At 36.7% G+C, this 23,578-nt stretch overlaps 1 protein-coding gene and 1 non-coding gene across 5 annotated transcripts in view; both read left to right on the top strand.

Annotated features, from left to right (window-relative positions):
- Nucleotides 1-15,082, top strand: part of REL (REL proto-oncogene, NF-kB subunit) — a 42,266-nt gene extending 27,184 nt beyond the window's left edge. For 3 of the 4 annotated variants that reach the window (XM_003908686.3, XM_021924847.2, XM_021924849.2), the window contains 6 exons: nt 8,940-9,080; nt 10,291-10,395; nt 10,494-10,706; nt 12,120-12,188; nt 12,642-12,710; nt 13,818-15,082. In XM_003908686.3, coding sequence (XP_003908735.1) covers nt 8,940-9,080; nt 10,291-10,395; nt 10,494-10,706; nt 12,120-12,188; nt 12,642-12,710; nt 13,818-14,590 — 1,370 coding nt within the window. In that variant the 3' untranslated portion in view covers nt 14,591-15,082. The remainder of the gene's footprint in view (nt 1-8,939; nt 9,081-10,290; nt 10,396-10,493; nt 10,707-12,119; nt 12,189-12,641; nt 12,711-13,817) is intronic. The other variant, XM_021924848.1, reaches the window with a different exon arrangement.
- Nucleotides 3,032-3,171, top strand: LOC116270475. Its single transcript, XR_004178502.1, has one exon. It is a non-coding gene; the product is annotated as a U4 spliceosomal RNA (small nuclear RNA).
- Nucleotides 15,083-23,578: the final 8,496 nt, after the last annotated feature.

Raw genomic sequence — 23,578 nt, forward strand, 5'->3', positions numbered from 1 at the left:
ACTGCAAAAGTTGAAAAAAATTATTGTTATTTTTGATACAGAGTCTCGCTCTATCGCCCAGGCTGGAGTGCAGTGGCGCCATCTCGGCTCACTGCAAGCTCCACCTCCCGGGTTCACGCCCTTCTCCTGCCTCAGCCTCCCAAGTAGCTGGGACTCCAGGCACCCACCACCATGCCTGGCTAATTTTTTGTATTTTTTAGTAGAGACGGGATTTCACCATGTTAGCCAGGATGGTCTCCATCTCCTGACCTCGTGGTCCGGCCACCTCAGCCTCCCAAAGTGCTGGAATTACAGGTGTGAGCCACCGCACCCGGCCAAAAAATTTTTAATTATATATCATTTTCTAGTTACGTGTTTTGGTAATGAAATGTTAGGATTTCTAGTATGCGGCAGTTAAACTCCATAGAATATCTAAACTCTATATTAAATTTTAAATTTTGTGCAATAAAATTGATTTTGACAATAAAGAATTTGCAATTAAGTTTTATTAGGTATTTTGCTATTTTCCCACGAAGAGAATCTTGAGTCGTTATGAGAGTAAAAGGCTGCTATACAGTTGAGTTTGGGAAAACTACATTACTTAGTAGTCTGAAAGGGAATACGGTTTAATAAGACAAGTAGTCTAACATAGATTCTTATTTCTGAAGTCTGGTCTAATACAAGAAAAAGCCTTTCCTTACAACTGAGAACTTAAAGCTTGAAAAAACTGGCTCATATGTACTTCGTTGTCCTTTCTTCATTGCAGTCAGAGTTTTCGAAGCCTTTTTTTCATTACCCTAGGCAGAACTTGTGTACTTTCTTGCTTTCAGTATTCCTTGAGCATACTTCCATTATAACATTTTTCATGTTGCATTATATAATTTCAGTTTATGTATCTATTTCTCATCCGGATACTCATCTCACTGAGGTCAGGCATTGTCTTTTCATATTTGTATCTAACATTTTACTGGGGTAGCACATAATAGATACTCAATAAGTATGTTGAAAGATTGAGTAAATTAATGATATACTTCTAGTATACTTCTAGCATCTTTACCGTTTGCCTGGCACATGAACACTTAAATGTCAGCTTTTATTATTATATATATAGGATAGTTTATATACTTTTTAAGTAACAAAAATGTAAATTAATTATAACTAAATTTTAAATTTGTCCTTAAGTGAGACCTAGTTCATTTTTTTTTTTTCTATGATTTGTAGAGACAGGGTCTCCGTATGTTGCCCAGGCTGGTGTTGAACTCCTGGGCTGAAGTGAACTTCCTGCCTCAGTTTCCTAAAGTGCTGAGATTACAGGCATGAGCCACCTTGCCTGGCTGAGACATAGTTCTTAAAATTGTTATTTCAGGCCAGGTGCAGTGACTCATGCCTGTAATCCCAGCACTTCGGGAGGCCGAGATGGGCGGATTGCGAGGTCAAGAGATACAGACCATCCTGGCCAACGTGGTGAAACCCTATCTCTACTAAAAATACAAAAATTAGCTGGGCATGGTGGTGCACACCTGTAGTCCTAGCTACTTGGGAGGCTGAGGCAGGAGGAGAATCATTTGAACCCGGAGGCGGAGGTTGCAGTGAGCTGAGATGGCGCCACTGCACTCCAGCCTGAAGACAGAGCAAGACTCCGTCTCAAAAAAAAAAAAAATTGTTATTCCATATGCTGTGTATTTTTGCCTTATTATTTATTTTAGTAGTGTTTGACAGTATTAGAATTTTAGAAATGTTACACTTCTAGAGCTAGTAAATATCATAATTGATTGTAAAAAGTTAATTCCTGCTTATGAAAGAAATGTAGCATGATAATATCTTCTTGGTTAAAAATGAAATTCTCATTACACACCTGATTTTAGGGTTAAAGGAGTGATATTTCTTTCTAAAGGTAGATTAAACATTTAACATAAAAAGGAAGGGGCTGGGCGCGGTGGCTCACGCCTGTCATCCCAACACTTTGGGAGGCTGAGGCGGTCGGATCACGAGGTCAGGAGATCAAGACCATCCTGGCTAACATGGTGAAACCCCATCTCTACTAAAAATACAAAAAATTAGCTGGGCATGGTGATGGGCGCCTGGAGTCCCAGCTACTCGGGAGGCTGAGGCAGGAGAATGGCGTGAACCCGGGAGGCAGAGCTTGCAGTGAACCAAGCGCATCATTGCACTCCAGCCTGGGCGACAGAGTGAGACTACGTCTCAAAAAACAAAAACAAAAAAACCCCAAAAACACATAAAAAGGAAGTAGAATAGTTATTACCTTACATTCTTTTGACTAACTACAAAGTGAAATTTTAAACTAGTTTAAGAGGAATTTGAGAGCATTTTATTGGTCTCATGCTTCCTTCCGTTAGTTTTTGCAAATGTTAAAACTGAGTATCAGGCCAGGCATGGCCGCTCACACCTGTAATCCCAGCACTATGGGGGCCCAAGGTGGGCAGATCACTTGAGGTCAGGAGTTCCAGACCAGCCTGGCCAACATGGTGAAACCCCGTCTCTACTAAAAATACAAAAATTAGCCAGACATGGTGGTGCACGCCTGTAATCCCAGCTACTTGGGAGGCTGAGGCATGAGAATCTCTTAAACCCTGGAGCTGGAGGCTGCAGTGAGCCAAGATCACAACACTGCACTCTAACCTGGGCTACAGAGTGAGACTCCATCTCAAACAAAACAAAACAAAACAAAACAAAACAAAACTGAGTATCAGTTTTCACATTACAGAATAAAACACTGCATTTTGTATTATAGAATATGTATCTATTAAAAAGCCTACAGTAAGCGTTATCCTAAATAAGAGAAATATCAGAAGCATTCACTTTGAAATTAAGAATGAGAAACCGAGGCACACTTTTACCACTTCTATTCAACATTGTAGTGAAGATCATAGCCAGGGCAGTGAGCATTGTAGCCAGTGTACAGTGAGACTCCCCCAAAAAGTAGAGGCATAGGATTGAAAAATGAGGAAATAAAACTGTAATTATTTGAAATTATTATAGTGATAACCCAAAAGATATATAAATGGATTTTTCAAATAAGTTTAAAAGAGTGAGCTTTGCACATTGACAGTATAGCCAAGTGAGGTTTATCTCAGGAGTGGTTATTGTTAATTGAAAACTTTTTCCTAATACCCTGTTGTCATGACTTTCAGTATAGTCAGCATTGGCAATTTTTGACAGTCTGTTTGGAGACTGAATAAAAAATAAAGTTTAAAAGGGTTAGTGGATGTAAAAATTAGTATACAAAAGTCAATCATGTTTCCATACCTCAGCAGCAAATAGCTAGAAAACATCATTAAAGCAAATATCGTCAGGAAATACAAAGTACGTAGAAACAAAGAAATGATAATCAAGATTTATTTAGGGGAAATTATAAAATTTTATTATGAGATCTTAGAGAATACTTAAATAAATGGAGAGATATTCCATGCTCTCTAATAGTAATATTGTAAAAATGTCATTTTTCTGGGCTGGGCACGGTGGCTTGCACCTGTAATCCCAGCACTTTGGGAGGCCAAGGTGGGCGGGTCACGAGGTCAAGAGATTGAGACTATCCTGGCCAACATGATGAAACCCTGTCCCTACTTAAAATACAAAATTAGCTGGGTGTGGTGGCATGGGCCTGTAGTCCCAGCTACTCGGGAGGCTGAGGCAGGAGAATCACTTGAACCCGGGAGGTGGAGGTTGCAGTAAGCCAAGATCATGCCACTGCACTCCGGCCTGAGTGAAGAGCAAGACTCTTGTCTCAAAAAAAAAAAAGTCATTTTCCCCCACTTGATAAATAGATTCAATGCAATTCCATATTAAATATGGTAATTCTAAACAGGAACAGAATACTTTATAGAAAAAGAACAGTGAGGAGAAATTGACCTCATCGGAGAGAAGTATTAATACTAATTAAAGCAGTGTCATATTGGGATAAGAATAGACAGATTGACTAATTAGAGTAGAATTGAGAGCCCCGAAGAGACTCCAATCACCTGTGACCCTGAACTGGAATAATTGGGTAAATTATTATCTTAACTTGTTTTTATTAATCTTTCTTAAATGTATGTATAGCTCAGATTTATTTCAGTATTTAATATTACAAGTGTTTTGGTCTTTACTTATAAATTTAGTGATGTTTTTGTGACCAGAAGTTTGCCGTAGAAACTTAACTCTTATTTATATTGATTAGCCTATGGTAAAATTGGTTTTATTACAGTGTTGTTTCACTTGAAGTTGTGATTTCCAAGAACCTATAGACATCATCCTAGAAGACATTAAGTGAAGACTTACTGTTTGTATAAGCAGATTTGAAATTAAAAATATAAAAGATCTTCTGAAGTTGCAAGAGTGCTCAAAAGTATTATAAAATAGAAATAAATCATTTCAAGAAGAGATATTTCATTTTCGTCCAAAATCTTTCTTTTAAGCTGTAAAAGACAGAACTGTTCAATACACATTTTTGTCAATTTAAATCTACATATTCACCCAATTTTTATAAGATAAAAATGTATAATTATTGAAAAAAGAAAAGGAATTGAGAGCCCAGAAACAGAGCTAAGGAAATACGCGACTTTAATGTATGACAGAGGTGGCATGTCATATCAAGAGGAAAGGAGGAAATGTTCGAGAAAGGAAGCTTGAAAAAAATAGTTATTTAATTAAGTTGGATTCCCTACCTCACATCATATACAAATATCAGCTGAAGATGGATTAAAGGCTTTAAAGTGAATCAACACTTTAAAAATTTATGGTAGACTATGTTGGTAAACATTTTAATCCTTGGGGTATAAAAAGACAAGACACAACATATTTTCTATAAAACTTTTGATAAATTTGATTGTATTCTTCATCTCAATTTATTATATTTTTCAGTTCTAGAATTTGATTCCTTTTTTTCAGTTTCAAGATCTCCAGTAAACTCTCAATCTTAATTCCTTGAATATATTAAGTATAGTTACTTTAAATTATGTTTCTGAAAACTTCATTATTTGGATATTTTGTGGTATGTTTTTATTGCCTGTTGCTTTCTTTTTTAAAAAAAAAAAAATTTTTTTTTATTTTGCCTCCTCATATGTCTGATTATCTAAGATAAAATACCAGTCATTTTCTGTGAAAAAGTGTAAAGATTTTAGGCCTACAATATTATCTCCCTGCAGAAAATTTTCTTCTGGCTAGTGGCCAAGTACACTAGCAATCCCAGATCACCTAAAATCAGTGAATGATTTAGGTTATTTGAAGATGGGCTTTCATCCCTGAAATCTGATATGTTTCCAGTTCACCCTTACTCCTAGGGTGTAGCTCTTCCAGACCTCAAATCCCCCAAAGCCTTGGGTATTTATCAGATCCCACATCCTTGGCAGACTCTTAACTCCTTTATTTTCTCCCATAGTTTATTGAGAGTTCATCTCAATCTTCTTAACCATCTGTTAGAAAATTGTCAGGCTATATTTAGATAAAAGTGGCCTCTCATTCTGAACTGTGGGTTTTCTTCTCTCCTATCCTGTCCCATGATTTTTTATGACCTTGTTAACTGTCTGATGTCATTAGAGAAATTTTGTTTCATATTTTGTCCACTTTCTTATGGTTGAATTGGTCCCAGTTTATGGATTATCATCTGCCATTACCAAAAGTAGAACTTCTTTTTTATTAACTTTTACTTTATGCTTTCTTCAGTAATTTGTAAAAAATATCTAAATGTTTGGTTATTTGATAGGCCTTTAAGTAATTCTTCAGTCATTTATGTTAATTGAGGAAATGTATAATAAATATCAAATGTTTGAAAACCACTATGTTCGATGCCTAGTGGAGATACATCAGACACCCCTTCTGACTTCATTTGAAACTTTGTCTAATAAGATAGAAGAGGCATACATAAATGATTATCATGTAAGATTTTAAAACTTTTAAGTGCATAAGAAAGATATAGGTCGTCCAGACGCAGTGGCTCACGCCTGTAATCCCAGCACTTAGGGAGGCCGAGGCGGGCAGATCACGAGATCAGGAGATCGAGACCATCCTGGCTAACACAGTGAAACCCCGTCTACTAAAAATACAAAAAAATAAAATAAAATTAGCCGGGCATGGTGGTGGGCACCTGTAGTCCCAGCTACTCGGGAGGCTAAGGCAGGAGAATGGTGTGAACCGAGGAGGTGGAGCTTACAGTGAGCCGAGATCGTGCCACTGCACTCCAGCCTGGGCGACAGAGCAAGACTCCGTCTCAAAAAAAAAAAAGGTATAGGTCAAGTCTTGCACTGATTTAGAGAGGAGAAATATTCCTTCCACTGCAGAGCATGAAGTTAGGCTTTATAGAAAAGAAGTTTTGAACTGGGTTTTCAGCCTTACACTGAATTTTGCATTGGGTAAAAAAGGGTATCTGTCATTCTTGCCTGTCAGTAGTTTTTAACCATGTTGTGCAGAGATGAAAGTAATTCTGATGCAGTAGTAATTGTATTTCCACACATTGAGAAGATTCAAAGCAAAATCTCATAAATAGTGATTTTTTCTGAGAGGTAGGTAAAATTTCTTCCCTGTAGTAGAGCTATTATGTGACTAAATGTTTTTAAACTTTGGCTTATTGACCAGTTTATTTATTTTTCTTTTATGTAACATTTAAAAATATTTAAAATAAATTTTTATTGAGGTGCAATAAAATCTACCAGAATATATCCTGCCACATAACCACCACCACAATCAAGATGTGGAACATCTCCATTACCCCCTAAAATTTCCTTGGTCCCCTTCTCGCTCATTTCCCTACCCTGCCTCTGCCTCAGTCAATTACTAATCTGCCTTCTGTCACTGGAGAGTAATCTTTTCTAAAACTGCATATAAATGGAAGCATACAGTATACTTTTGTATCTGGTTTCTTTTGCTCAGCATGGTTTTGAGATACATTCATTTGGGAGTATATACCCCCCATAGTTCTTTTTTTCTTTTTCTTTTTTTTTGAGATGGAGTATCGCTCTGTCCCCCTGGCTGGAGTGCAGTGGCACGATCTTGGCTCACTACAAACTCTGTCTCCCGGGTTCACCATTCTCCTGCCTCACCCTCCTGAGTAGCTGGGATTATAGGCGCCCGCCACCACGCCCGGCTAATTTTTTGTATTTTTAGTAGAGGCGGGGTTTCACCGTGTTAGCCAGGATGTTCTCGATCTCCTGACCTCATGATCCGCCCACCTCGGCCTCCCAAAGTACTGGGAATACAGGCGTGAGCCACCATGCCTGGCCAGTTTGTTCTCTCTTATTGCTGAGTTTATTCCATTGTAGGACTATACCACAGTTGGTTTATCCATTGACAGAGTTCACATAGGTTTGTTTTTAAACTTATCAGGAACATCTAGCTACAAATTTATCTTTTTTGCATATTGATTACTCATCTTTGCAATTGATAGACACCAATATCTTGAACGCTACATTTATAATGCTATAAAAATGGGTTTTGAAGAGGTAGCTCTCGTATCGCCTACACAATAGTGCCAGTAGAGTATGCTGCTGTAACCCAAGCGTTGGTATCATAACATTTTGACCTTTCAGTTGTACAGAGTACAGATTTTTTTAATGCACTCTTTCAAAGGTTAGGCTAAGAATGCTAATACTGGGATACTTCTAAATGTTGTGATAGCTACGTAGGCTGTCAGTGTCATTAAATAAAAACAGTACAAAATACATAATCATTTTTATTAGTTATTGCCTGTAAAATAAGGAATTTGGGCTTAACTGTGTTTCTAAATTTAGTGTTTCAAAATTTAATACTTTGCAAAGTAAAATTGTTGTGTAAATAATGTGCATGTCATGCTTTTTAAAAATATAACTTAGTGCTTTAGCTTATGGCATTTGAAAAGGCAATATTTTCTTTTGGAACTGGATTTCTGGTTCAAATATTAATTTAACAAACTATTATACTATATTCTGTCATGAGCTTTTCTAGTTTTATAGAACTGTAAAATTTTTAATTAAAAAAATTTTTAAACAAAGCTAATTTACACATAAAATTTCTTATGGAAACTAGCTATCTTACTTTGTTTGTTTCTTGGTATTTCATCCTTAAAATGTTGATCCACATTTTAGTAGATATTCTTGTTTATGTCATTTTTATGTATAACATATGTACAATTTTCTAATAGAGTTCAATTTTTAAAAGCATAGGCTCTAAATTTAATGACTTGAGTTCACATTTCCACTTTGCCACTGTGAAACTTTGGGCAAGTAATTCCTCTCTTTAAAATCAGTTCCAGGCCAGGCTTAGTGGCTTACGCCTGTAAACTCAATACTTTGGGAGGCCAAGGTGGCTGGATCACTTGAGCCTGGGAGTTCGTGACCACCTTGGGCAACATAGTGAAACCCCATCTCTACAAAAAAATAGAAAAATTAGCTGGGCGTGGTGGCATGTGCCTGTAGTCCCAGCTACTTGGGAGGCTGAGATGGGAAGATCACTTGAGCCTGGGAGGCAGAGGTTGGGGTGAGGCAAAATCGCATCATTGCACTCCAGCCTGGGCAACAGAGTGAGACCCCCATCTCAAAAAAGCTAATTAAACTCAGTTCCTCATTTGTAAAATGAGGATGAAAGTAATTCTTTTACAGATTTAGGAGATAATTTACAGAGTCCTTAATACAACACCTGGACCAAATACATGTTTGTTGAATGAATGGGTAAATGCCATTCTTTGTTGTGTACAAACTTGCAACTTTTTTTTAAAACTTTGATTTGGTATTAATGTCAACTTGGGATTATCCCCAGGTGAGGAGATAGTTACTTCCTGAACATGGCTATAATTTATCAAATACTGTTTGATAGTGACTACTTGATAAGAATGATACAAGGCATTCTTTGTATACTATCCTATTTGTATTCGTACAGATTTGGATTCTATTCAAGGTTATTGGCTATAATGGGCAGGGAGGAGGACCTAGCAGGACTTTAGGTCTATGTGACTATTACATTCTTAAATTTTTTTTTTTTTTTTTACTATTCAGTCCCTGAAAAACAGCTGAATGATATTGAAGATTGTGACCTCAATGTGGTGAGACTATGTTTTCAAGTTTTCCTCCCTGATGAACATGGTAATTTGACGACTGCTCTTCCTCCTGTTGTCTCGAACCCAATTTATGATAACCGTAAGTACTTCATTTTCTTACATTTGTAGTCTTGTTTTTTTGTAATGGTTTAAGTCTTAAAAGTATTTTGGTAATTAGAAAAACAATATATTCATGATAGGAAAACTTCCAGGCATTACAGAAATACATAACAGAAAGGAAATCTTCTCTAATCTCATCCTCCAGGGATAATCACTATCCTTAGGTGCATATTTTACCAGTTTTTTCTTCCTATATATACATAAATACATTGTCGTCATCATTTTTGACACAGTACAATTGTGGCAACTTAAAATCATAAGTGATGATTGTTTAAAAACTTTCTTCTTACCATATATCTTGAACATCTTCCTTTCAATCACCTTATTCTTTTCAGTAGCAGCATATTTTATTATGTAGTTATATCATAATTTTATTAATTACCTTCTTATAAGACATTTGGTTTGTTTCTTTTCTCATTTTTTCTTTTTGGCCTAGCAAAGTGTACTGCAATACATATTCTTGTATATGTTTTTTTAATTGGTTTTTTTTTTTTTTTTTGGAGACAGGGTCTCACTCTGTCACCCAAGCTGGAGTGCAGTGGTGTAATCATGCCTCACTGCATGGCAAATGCTGGATCAAAGGATATGGATATATCTCATTTTAAAAGATTATGAAACTTTCCCCCAAAATACTGTGTGTGTGTGTGTGTGTGTGTGTACATAGACTTATATATACGTCCACCAATGGTGTATGGCCATACCTGTTTTATGTGTAGAAGGATAGAGAGATGTAGGGCTATAAAGGTAGATCAGAGTATCCTTATCATGTAGAGCTTTAAATGCCAGGAATAATTATAATAATCTTATGGCCACATAATAGGAAGCATGAAAGTTGTATTGCCATAGGGAGATGTATTGCCGTAGGGAAAATTGTATTGCCATAGAGATATGGTCATGATTTATGAAGATTAATCTGGTGACAGTGCATAGGATTGACTGGCAGAATCAGAATTTAGAAGCAGGGAGATGTAATTAAAGAATATGTCATTACCTAGAAATGAAGCCACAAAGTCTGAAGTAAAGCAGTTAGAAAGGAAGTGGACAGATACATAGATGATTAATGTATTTAGTGTTCTTTATACACTAAAACTTTTATTCTGTATATGGTTTTCCTCAAATTCTTCCCTGCAAAAAGGAATAAAATATTACTAAGGTAGCAACTCATTTTTTTGAAAATCCTTTTTATTTAGGTGCTCCAAATACTGCAGAATTAAGGATTTGTCGTGTAAACAAGAATTGTGGAAGTGTCAGAGGAGGAGATGAAATATTTCTACTTTGCGACAAAGTTCAGAAAGGTATTTATTTATTTCATTGAATTTAGAATAAATTTTAGATTAATAGATACAGTTACTTTGTTTTCCCATTATTATTTTTTTGGTTTCTTATTCACTAGATGACATAGAAGTTCGTTTTGTGTTGAACGATTGGGAAGCAAAAGGCATCTTTTCACAAGCTGATGTACACCGTCAAGTAGCCATTGTTTTCAAAACTCCGCCATATTGCAAAGCTATCACAGAACCCGTAACAGTAAAAATGCAGTTGCGGAGACCTTCTGACCAGGAAGTTAGTGAGTCTATGGATTTTAGATATCTGCCAGATGAAAAAGGTATGACATTTTGCTGGTGATAATTTATATATTTCTTAAAGTGGTCCTGCTAATAACATCTTGTAAGATTCATTTGAGTACAGTTATGTATATTCACAATTTATGTTTCTTTTCCTGGAAGCTTTCTGTTGGGTTTTTTCTTTATGCTCTTTGCATTTCTTTGTTTTTTTGGTTTTGTTTTGTTTTTTTGTTTTTCGTTTTTCTTTGAGACAGAGTCTCACTGTCACCCAGGCTAGAGTGCAGTGGCACAATCTTAGCTCACTGCAACCTCCACCTCCCGGGTTCAAGCGATTCTCCTGCCTCAGCCTCCCGAGTAGCTGGGACTATACAGGCACTTGCCACCACGCCAGGCTACTTTTGTAGTTTTAGTAGAGCCAGGGTTTCACCATGTTGGCTAGACTTGTCTTTGCATCTCTTTCTTCAGAAAGAGGTTTGATTAGGATGGAATAATTTCAAAGTATCTAAACTGCTTACTAAAATTTCTGTTTTATTTTTGAAGGTCTGTTTTAGTCCTTGTGCCCTTACCACTCAGAGAATAGTCTCTATATTGGTTTCTTATCAAACTGACATTACTAACTTGTGTGATAAGAAAACAAGATGAATATTTTAAACAGTTTGTTTTGGGTTTTTTTGAGACAGGGTCTCACTCTGTCACTCAAGCTGGAGTACAGTGGCATGATCGTGGTTCACCAGAACTTCAACCTCCTGTGCTCAGGTGATCATCCCACCTCAGCCTCCTGAGTACCTGGGACTACAGGTGCACACCACCACACCTGGCTAATTTTGGTGGGATTTTTTTGTTTTTTTGTTTTGAGATGGAGTCTCACTCTGTCTTGCCCAGGCTGGAGTACAGTGACGTAATCCCGGCTCACTGCAGCCTCTGCCTCTTGGGTTCAAGCAGTTCTCCTGTCTCAGCCTCCTGATTAGCTGGGACTACTGGCATGTGCCACCACACCCAACTAATTTTGTGTTACTTTTAGTAGAGATGGGGTTTCACCATGTTGGCCAAGCTAGTCTCAAGCTCCTGAACTCAGGTGATCCACCTGCCGCAGCCTCCCAAAGTGCTGGGATTGCAGGCATGAGCCACTGCACCCGGCCAGTTTTTCTGTTTTTTATGGAGACAGGGTTTTGCCATGTTGCTCAGGTTGGCCTCAAACTCCTGGGCTCAAGTGATCCACCTGCCTCAGCCTCCCAAAGTGCTGGGATTACTTTAAACAATTTTTTACTAAGAGAAAAATATCCTTTTCTACTGATACTACTGATTTGGGACGTATTCTATAATACTTATTTAATCTAAATTACATATGTATTTATTGAAAACATTTTCTATATGTGAATAAAATATTTGTTTATTAAAGGAGAGGAAACAATCCTATAATTTTTTGTCTGCTTTCCTGATTTCTTTCTAATCAGATACTTATGGCAATAAAGCAAAGAAACAAAAGACAACTCTGCTTTTCCAGAAACTGTGCCAGGATCACGGTAAGAATATTTTGGATTGATTCATATTTAAATAGGTTTTGTTTTATTTACTGTATTCAGTTTTTCAAATTTTATTATTTTTGTTTTGTTTTGTTTTTGCTTGTTTTTTTGAGACAGCGTCTCTGTCTGTCACCCAGGCTGGAGTGCGGTGGGGCAGTCTCAACTCACTGCAACCTCTCCCCTTGCAGGTTCAACAATTCTGCCTCAGCCTTCCGGGTAACTGAGATTACAGGTGTGTGCCACCACACCCGGCTAATTTTTGTATTTTTAGTAGAAACGGGGTTTTGCCTTGTTGACCAGGATGGTCTTGAACTCCTGACCTCAGGTGATCCACCCACCTCGGCCTCCCAAAGTGCACGTGGGAGCCACCACTCCCTGCCAGTTTTTCAGATTTTAACTGATAATGTTATTTTTCAGATGCCATTTAATAATGGAAAAACTTTATCCTAACAGTTAATTTTCCTGAGAGACCAAGACCTGGTCTCCTCGGTTCAATTGGAGAAGGAAGATACTTCAAAAAAGGTATTTTATTTCCTATAGCATATTTCTCGTGATCAGAAAGACCAGTGCTTTGCACAATATATTGGAATTCTGTTTTTAGGAATGAATAACTGCTTCTTTGAAAATTTTCTCTCCAAATTTTTCATGCTTTCAGTATAGAATAAATTAAGCATGACTTCTGAAGGTTGTGTTAGAAACCGATCGTGTTTTTGGAATTTATTGTTCAAGAAATTACATGTCATTCATATGGTAGTGATTTTATTAGTTACATTGCGTCATGGAAAAAAATGTTATTGATTTGGTTAGTTACCTATTTTTATAAATAAAATTTTACTGGAACATGGCTATGAATATTTGATTAAATATTATCTCTAAACTGCTTTTTTTTTTTAACACTATGGTAACAGGGTTGAATAGTTCAAACAGAGGCTGTATATAGCTCACAAAGCCTAAAATATTTACAATCTGACTTTTTACAGAAAAAAAAAATTACCAATTCCTAGTTTAGATAATTCAACCAAGGGCTAATTAGAAGTCTTTTTCCCCCATGTACATTCTTAAATCAGTGCTTTTTCCTGGTTTAGTTCATAAAGCATTTGTATAATATGTAAATAAATACAGAATTAATTTTTTCTGTAATTTTTTCTGACTGTGAATTTTATAGTCTCTTAGGGTTCTGTCGTAATATATCTTAAAAGTTGTGTGTATTTTCTTATCCCTAATGAGTGTTTTCTCCATCCTTCCATTTTCTCCTAAGAGATGATTTTGGCTATTTGGAGTCCCATTAATTGTAATTCTAATATTTATCTTTTAGTTTTCAAAAATACCTTTATAGAGCCTCAGAAACTAGATTTTCATATTTAACTGGAGTGACACTACATATGCCAAAGTAACTTGCAAAAATCATTTTACCTGTATTTGTAAAATGGTATGTATGTTACAGAATTTCATTTTGGATTCGTGTAATAATTTTAGTGCTTTTTACATTTTTTTATTTGAAATGTTACATTGGTTTCCCTGACATTTTTCTTTATATATATATTTGTGTGCTTATGCAATTTTAATTTAGAAATACTTTTTATAATTTTGTTCCTTTTAATTTTGTAAAACAAATTTTTCCTCCCACAGAACCAAACTTGTTTTCTCATGATGCAGTTGTGAGAGAAATGCCTACAGGGGTTTCAAGTCAAGCAGAATCCTACTATCCCTCACCTGGGCCCATCTCAAGTGGATTGTCACATCATGCTTCAATGACACCTCTTCCTTCTTCAAGCTGGTCATCAGTGGCCCACCCCAACCCACGCTCAGGCAATACAAACCCACTGAGTAGTTTTTCAACAGGGACACTTCCTTCTAATTCGCAAGGTATCCCACCATTCCTGAGAATACCTATTGGGAATGATTTAAATGCTTCTAACGCTTGCATTTATAACAATGCCGATGACATAGTTGGAATGGAAGCGTCATCCATGCCACCAGCAGACTTATATGGTATTTCTGATCACAACATGCTGTCTAATTGTTCTGTGAATATGATGACAACCAGCAATGATAGCATGGAAGAGACGGATAATCCAAGACTTCTGAGCATGAATCTTGAAAACCCCTCATGTAATTCAGTGTTAGACCCAAGAGACTTGAGACAGCTCCATCAGATGTCCTCTTCCAGTATGTCGGCAGGTGCCAATGCCAATACTACTGTTTTTGTTTCACAATCAGATGCATTTGAGGGATCTGACTTCAATTGTGCAGATAACAGCATGATAAATGAGTCGGGCCCATCAAACAGTACTAATCCAAACAGTCATAGTTTTGTTCAAGATAGTCAGTATTCAGGTATTGGCAGTATGCAAAATGAGCAATTGAGTGACTCCTTTCCATATGAATTTTTTCAAGTATAACTTGCAAGATTTAAATCCTTTTAAATCTTGATACCACCGGTATAGATGCACCGTTTTGTATTTGTCTAACTGGGAATATAATACTGTATTTATACTGTATATATAATACTGACTGAGAAGAATAATACTGTATTTGAGAATATAAAAAACTTTTTTCAGGGAAGAAGCATACAACTTTGGACATAGTGAATACAAAATTGGAAGCTGTCATAAAAGGACAACTCAGAGGCCAGGTGCAGGACCTCACACCTGTAATCCTAGCACTTTGGGAGGCCGAGGCGGGTGGATCACTTGAGACCAGGAATTCGAGACCAGCCTGGCCAACATGGTGAAACCCCGTCTCTACTAAAAATACAAAAATTAGCTGAGCATGGTGGTACGCACCTGTACTGTCAGCTACTTGGGAGGCTGAGGCACAATAATTGCTTGAACCCAGGAAGCGGAGGTTGCAGTGAGCTGAGATCACACCACCGCACTCCAGCGTGGGTGACAGAGTGAGACTCTGTCTCAAAAAAAAAAAAAAAAAAAAAGTTTTTTTATATTTCTTTTTATAATGTTTTAATGTATTCTTAAATTTCAAGCAAATTTAAGATAAAACTTGTAATGGCTATGCCATTGAAAAACTTAATTTCTTATTTTTGAGGCCCATGGGCCAAGGTAACCCCTAAGGGGTTTTCTTAGGCTTCTTGGGGCTTCTTAGATTTGTATGTGTATCAAAATATCCTTAGAATGTTAAGTTGGGCAGAAGGCAGTTGAAGTGAGCTTTCAAGGTATGGGAGGTTTTCTACATTTTATACTATTTCAGTCTATGCCTTAAGAGTTGCTTATGATTTTAGCTTTACACTCATATTTTTTAAGGGGAAGAAGTTTCCTTGGACCATTCTCCTTTCTTAGATGTTCTAACTCCCCGTGATCTCATAAAACTGCCTATTTGACATCTCTATCTAGAAATCTAATTAAAGCTCACACTCAGTGTATCTGAAACTGAATTCTTGGTCTTCCCTCCCAAACTTGCTTCTCCTTCAGTCTTCCCCAACTCAGTAAATGGCAATGCCATACTTCTAGTTGCTCAGGCCAAAAACCCTGAAGTCATCCTTGATTCTTCTTTTAGATCCCATATCCAATCCATTAGCAAATCTAGTAGACCCTACCTTCATAATATATCTAAAGCTGACCACTTCTTTTGATCTCTAGTATTAATGCCCTATTCCAAGCCACCATCATCTCTTCCCTGGATTGAAGCTGTCATCTACAAAAATTCTCCTTATATCCTTGCATTCCTACAGTCTGTTCCCCATAAAGTAGCCAGAATGATTATTTTTAAAACAAGTCAACTCCTACCATTCATCTGCTCAAAACCATCCAGTGGCTTCTCATCTCACTCAGAGCAGTCAAAGTCCTTAAAAGTTGCAGGCCTAGACTCCCTGTCCTACTTCAGGTACTACCATGTCCCACCTCGTCATGCAGCTCTGGGCAACTTGGCCTCAGTGCTCCTCAAAGCATCAAGTATGCACATGCCTTGGACTCTTTGTATTCCCTCTGCCTTGAATGTTCTTCTCCCAGAAAAATGCATAGTTCACTCTTTTACATCCTTCAGGTGTCACTCCACTGTTACCTGAGCAGGTCTTCCTTGAATATATACATCAGCATTTGCTGTCCCCCCTGCTTTATGTATGTCCATAGCACTCACCATGATCTGACTTTACTAAGCATTTATTCATTTACTGTTTGTTTTCCCATACTGAAATACTAACTTTCTAAGGACAGAAATTTTTGTGCTTTACTGTTGAATCTCCAATTTGTAGAAAAATGGATACCTTATATTAAACACTCAGAAAATATGTATTGAACATTAAAAGTAATACTAATAGAACTTTAGTTTTTGAAAGAAATAGTAACTTTAATTATAAGATGTATATGATTTTTGCAGTTTTACTTAGTGTGACATTGGGTTTATAAGAATCATGTACATTCAAGTCCAGGAATAATAATGGTCATCCAAATTGTTCGAAAGGAAAATAATCCCAGTGGCAAAATGATGGTAGAATTTGGGTAATCTTTTTTTTCCTTTTATGAAAGGAGATTTTATTGAAGGTAAAACATCTGTTCATTGAGAATCTCTAAATCCATGTTTTGACATTGTCAAGCTCACCATAACTTCTAGATTGAGTAACACTTATAACACATTTCCTTTTCAAAGTGCAAGATTTTTAAAAGAGACTTGTCACATATTCATTTGGCTGGTCTCAAATGGTGAGCTGAATGCTGGGTAATCTCTGCTGGCTCCTTCATCAGATTTAAAATTCTCAGTGTTTCCTAGTTGTTTCTGCATGCTTTATTTGAGTTGTTGTAGCTGTAACATGACACTGTATTTGCCCTTTCTGTTTCCTAACTTTTGGTAATTCTGGCATTTAGAAACCTTTTACTTGTGCTTCAAAACATAGTTATATTTTAGGAGTTTTCATTTGATATGTAATTATTTATTTTGCCCTTTTATTTCTTAAAGACATTGTAAGGGTTAATTAGATCATTATATTTCATTACAGATTAAAGTTGGGCAGTAATCTTAATTGTGATGGAATTATCATTATGCTAAGTAATTAACTTATTCAAGACCTAGTTTGTTACTACAACTAGAACCTGCCCTAAATGTTGAATATCTTCCTAGCAAGAAGCAGTCTGTCATTTTACTTACACGATGTCTAACCAAACCATAACTTTACATGAATTAGTTGTTTTGGTCAAATTGAGGAATGTGTGAATGCCATAAAAACAAAAATTCTCAGTTAAATGATACTGGGAAATAGGGAAGAGAGCAAGATAAGGCTTGGGGTCAGGATGGTTCAGGAAGGAAAAACAAAAAGAATTAAAGAACCTAAGAGTACCATTAATATTCCTCAGAAATTATTATTTCAAAAGGAAATATTTCTGTATTATAAATTTTTCATGAGCAGCAGTTGTGAAATCTCACAAGAATCATAGACTTCAGTAAAAAAGGTAGAAAATATTTTTTTATTTTTTATTTAAAAATATAAATTAAAATAAATTTTTAAAATCATAAGCACATAAATAGAACTTACCAGGGAGAAAGAAAAACCTGAAGGCACAATTTCTTTTCTGTTCAAAATATGAACCCAGGATGGCTCTAGATGGTGATGGATAGGTGGTGAGGTTTTTTTTTTTTTTTTTTTTTAACACAGAATCTCATAGTTTTGGATTAATTAGCACCAATCAGTTTAAACACTGACTGTTAGAATAGCTATATGGATTTTTTTTAAACTAAATAAGCTTTGGCTACTTAGTATAAGTAAGTATAAGCAGAATTAAGGTTCTGCTACACTGTGTTTAGAATATTCCCAATGGATTTTTCATTTTTCAGGTGCTATTTTTTGATCATAGACTTTAATTTAAAATGAATTTGGCAACATTTCTCCTCTATCTCTACATGTATTTATCCTTTCCCCTGCTCTTTTAACACCCACTTTTAGTTTCTAAGGCACTTTTCTGAACTCTACTTGTGCACTGGATCCCTCCTCCTTTCTCTCCCAGGCTGTGTTTAAAATCCTTACATCACCACTTAGTGCTTCCTTTCTTTGTATAAACAGGGTAAATGTCTTCATTAGCCTAAAAGGAAAGTCCAAATAAAACCTTTCCTACCACCTGGATGCCTTTGCATCCTGACTTCTGAAATGCCTCCAGCCTCCGTTTTCTCCCTTCCCAGTTATTCCTTAGCCCAGTGATCTCTATCTTTAGCTCCTACAATTTTCTTAGGATATTCTGGGAAAGATGAGCAGAGACTGCCTGTCTTGTCAAGTCTAGTGTCTTTTTATCTGTCCTCACACTGCTTGACCTATTTATAACCTCCTATACTTCCCTGTTTGGATATTCGTCTGGGTTTTCTGTGGTAGACAAGATTCCTCCCTGAGATTTATTTCCCATGAGTCTCAACCTCTCCCCTCAATTGGTGCTATTTTTCCCCCTGGATGATCTTATCAGAGCCCACAGGTTCAGTTTTCTTTCGTGCTACCTGAATGCCCTGGTAAACTGGCTCCCTCTCTTCTTTACCTTCCATAATGGCATTACCATTTACCACGCCACCCAAGAAGCTTACTAGGACCTCAAAGTATTGTATTCTTTTTCTCCGTCACACTCATACTTAATCATCAAGTCCTTTTGAGCTTGTCTCCTCTTGCATCTGTCCCTTCTTCATTCCTGCTGCTTTCTTAGTAAAGGCCTTCATTCTTTTTTCCCTAGTAATAATCTTTTCCATATGTTCCAGTTAAAATACCACGTTCTCCCTATACCTTATTACATAGTTAGCAGTCCTTGAAAAAAGGCAATTCTTTCAGGCCTCCATACCTTTAACATGTTACCCACTCTGCTTCTGCTCTTCTGGAACTAGAACACTCATCCTTGAAGACTGGGCTTCTCTATGAAGGTTGGTCCTGCCTCCTCAGTTGAGGTGAAGCTTTGTACATGCCTGTATTATGGACATCCTTTTATTTAAGTGTTTGTCTCATTCGTCATTGGGACTCCAGCACCCAGCATAGTCCCTAGTATACTAGTTGGTGCTGAATAAATAGTAGCTATTATTAGAGAAGGAAGGGTGGAATTGACATAGGAGCAATTATTGCAATGTATATGGAAATGATTTTTAAAGGGAAAGGTAATGATTTTCTGGCAGGAAAAGCAGCAATGACAAGATTACTTAAGTCTTGTGAAATACACTTCTCTTCCTTGACCTGCTGCTTCCCTTTTTTACCACACACACGCACACATACCACAGCCCTTTGAGACCGAAAGCAGCTCTATTGAGAATAGTAGTGTCAACTGTATTATGTAGAAATTCTAAAGTTTTTAGGATTATTTCATAGCCCTGACCTTGCTACTTCTCTCCACTTTATGTGGCAGGTTTAATCTCAAGTCTCCCTCGTATACTTCTCAGCCTCAGCACCTAACCCTTACACAGACACTCCAGTATTGATGCAACCAATCTTGTATAACATTTTTTGAATGTCTAATGTACAAAGCCCCATGTTGGAAATTATACAGAGGTGAATAAGACAAAAACTCTTGCTCTCAAAGATGTCAGTCTTTTTCTTTGCAAGGATAACACATGTAGAGTAAAATGCATAAAGGAGACTAATTTTAAATGTACAGCTTAATTAATTTTTATGTATGTTAACACCCATGTCACCACCATGTTTAGGACATTTCCAACCACCCCCGAAATTTCCTTCATGCCCCTTCCCAATCTGTACCTATACCTCTAAATCTATTTTCAATCTTAATGGCCTTTTAAATAACTGGGCCTCTCACAACCATAGTGAACAGAAACAGCTGGGTTATCAATGTCTAACCTAATACTTCAGGAAAACTTGTGATAGTTTCCATGTTAAGAGAGACATGGAGCTGGACATTGGGCATGGTGGATGGATCACGCCTGTAATCCCAGCACTTTGGGAGGCCGAGGTGGGGGGATTGCTTGAGCCCAGGAGTTCAAGACCAGCCTGGGTAATATAAGGAAAACCTGTCTCTGCAAAAAAAAAAAAATTAGCCTGGCATGGTGACATGTGCCTGTGGTCCCAGCTATTAGGGAGGCTGAGGTGGGAGAATCCCTTGAGCCCAGGAGGTTGAGTCTGTAGTGAGCAGCGATTACGGCACTGCACTCCAGCCTGGGCAAGACCCTGTCTCAAAAAAAAAATACTTGGAATTGGTGATCCAGGCTGCCTAATGGCATCAAATAATTTGTTATATCTTTAATTGATTTCTTGAAGGATCACCACATGCTATTAAGTAGCATGGAGAAATGGAAAGAATAGGGACTTTTTAGTCAGGTAATACCCAGCCTGCTACCTAACAGGTTGTATTGTACTAAATAAAATGGTACATAAGATACACTGTAAATTATGTAGTGCGAATCAAATATTGGTTTTTTTTTTATTATACTTTAAGTTCTAGGATACATGTGCACAACATGCAGGTTTGTTACATATGTATACATGTGCCATGTTGGTGTGCTGCACCCATTAACTTGTCATTTACATTAGGTATATCTCCTAATGCTATCCCTCCCCCTTCCCTGCTCCCCACAATAGGCCCCGGTGTGTGATGTTCCCCTTCCTGTGTCCAAGTGATTTCATTGTTCAATTCCCTAATTCTATGAGTGAGAACATGCAGTGTTTGGTTTTCTGTTCTTGCGATAGTTTGCTGAGAATGATGGTTTCCAGCTGCATCCATGTCCCTACAAAGGACACGAACTCATCCTTTTTTATGGCTGCATAGTATTCCATGGTGTATATGCAAATATTGTTAATAAACCAATATCTGTGTATAACCTATGGCCCTGGTTAATCTTTAATTCAGATACTCCTTCTAGTTATCTCATACACAACAGAGTGAGAAAGATCATTATGGATTAGGTTCTTTAGTAAGAAACCTAAGATGGACTTCTCATTAGAATGACTAGTTATTGCCCAGATTTGGAGAGGCTTCTTTTGGCCTTATTTTTCCAGAAACATTTCCTATTGATTAGTGAAGGTAAGGCCAATTTTAATGACTTCAATTCTGAAATTTTGTGACTCTTAATTTATTTGTAAAAGTTGATTATGAATTGGGAGTGGTTTGACTTTTCCTAAAAACGAATCTCATAGCTCATGAAGTTGCCACTGAAATGTTTCTCATCTCTTTTGTTTTCAAATGTTGACTATAAAAGGGGAAAAATTGTAATGCTTTTTATATCACATGTAATAGAAAATGTAATGCCATTTATCATTTGTTATAAGCCCAGAAATAGGTGACTAATCAGAGATAAATGTATGGGTTTTCTGTATCCAGTTTTATGCCTTTTTTGTCTGAGACATAGTCAAATTAATATTTTAACTAATACATCTTAGCAGTTAGTTAAGCACAAGGTTAACAGTGGGTAAGATTGAATCTCAAAAGTAATCATGTCTGTAATGTTTGTAATGCATGCAAAAAGCACAGACAAAACCACTCATGCCCTATTAATAAACAAAATACAGATCAAAGTTTTAAAAAGTAATCCCTCTATTTATTCTAAATGTCTATGGCTTTAGGAAAATACCACCTGCTAGTACTTATCTATTTAAAGATGTAGAATTTATCATCCTCTAATATTCTTATCAGTTGTTTCCACAACTTTAGTTTACTATTGGACTTTCAAAAATTTAAAGATTTACAAGTCAAATTCATTAAACACCTGTGTGTGAATAGTAATACACAGTAATTAGTACAGAATGTTGCTTCTTCAACAAATTGAGTTTTCAGGGAAATCAGCAAGTAAATGAAATATAAATTTTTGGTAAAAGTATCAAACATTCATCTTGCCCATTTTTCCTGTTAAACTTTATCTAATCAAAACATAGTTTTCCATAAGATGTAATAAAATATAGATAAGGTTGGAATATTTGAGGATCCATTTGTGGAATTGAGTTTAATGAGACTTCATTGGTGATACACTTGAGTTTTACTGGGTAATTAGCTGATAATGTTGGTCACTGTCTCACAGTTCAAGTAGCTTTCAGATGACGTGGCAAGAAAAACACAAAACTTTTGGGTAACCAGCATTCTTAAATGCATGGTTTTGACCAGGTGAATCCTTTAGAAGTGATTTCTGTTTTAAAAGTATGTACTTAAAATATCTTTGGCTGTGATGAATCTAGATCCCAGCAGAATACCAAAATCCTATTTTTTTGGCTGAGTATTTGTATATGCTTAATGACTGAAATGAATTTGGAGGCACTGATGAAAGTGATTTTTTAAAGTTCTCAGGTACTGTTCAGTTATTTAATGTTAAGTTTAGTATCAAGATGCAATTGTTTTTAAAATGCCAAAATGCCGTTTGTTATACAGAATATTTTATTACATTTGTAATATCTTTGTATAGAGTGATTTTTTTCTTGATAATAAATGGAAATATTCTAAAATACTTGCTGAAACTTTGTTGCTATTTAACTTTTAAAATATCAATCAGATTTTCTTCATATTTATAGCATCTTCCTAACAGGAAAAGGTAGTTTTGGTTGCTTAGAAACATTAGACATTTTTTATGGAATGCTGTTGCTGAATATGGTTGCATATGTAACTGTCCTTTGAAATAATTTTGTAGTGTACTGAAGTGCCTTCTTTCAAGATTTTTTTCCTTTTTCCTTTTTTGGCTTAACCAACAAAAGTCTGTTTTCGGAGTCCTGGAGGCTAAAAGTCCAAGATCAGGGGTACTAGGATGGTTTATGCTGAGGCTCTCCTCCTGGCTTGCAGATGGCTGCCTTCCCACCATCCTCACATGGTAGAGAGAGAAGGATGGAGATCTAGGGTGTCTCTTCTCTTTTTTGAGACAGAGTCTCAAAAGGCTGGAGTGTCACCCAGGCTGGAGTGCAATGGCACGATCACAACTCACTGCAACTTATGCCTCCTGGGCTCAAGAGATCCTCCCACCTCAGCCTCCCAAGTAGCTGGGACTACAGATGCATGACACCATGCCCGGCCAATTTTTGTATTTTTTGTAGAGACGGAGTTTCACCATGTTATCCAGGCTGGTTTCAAACTCAAGCTCAAGTGATCCACCCGCCTTGGCCTCCCAAAGTGGATCAAGCTCAAGTGATCCACCCACCTTGGCCTCCCAAAGTGCGGGATTACAAGCACGAGTCACCATAGCTGGCCTGGCCTCTCCTTAAATCCTTTATTTTATTTTATTTTATTTTATTTTTTTTTGTTTTCAGTGTCCATAAATAAAGTTTTATTGGTACACACCCATGCTGATTTGTTTATTATTTTTTTTAATTTATTTTTTATTATTATTATACTTTAAGTTCTAGGGTACATGTGTATAACGTGCAGGTTTGTTACATATGTATACTTGTGCCATGTTGCTGTGCTGCACCCATCAACTCGTCAGCACCCATCAACTCGTCATTTACATCAGGTATAACTCCCAATGCAATCCCTCCCCCTCCCCCCTCCCCATGA

This window comes from Papio anubis, chromosome 14, assembly GCF_008728515.1.
Source record: "Papio anubis isolate 15944 chromosome 14, Panubis1.0, whole genome shotgun sequence".
In the NCBI taxonomy this organism is placed as follows: Eukaryota; Metazoa; Chordata; class Mammalia; order Primates; family Cercopithecidae; genus Papio; species Papio anubis.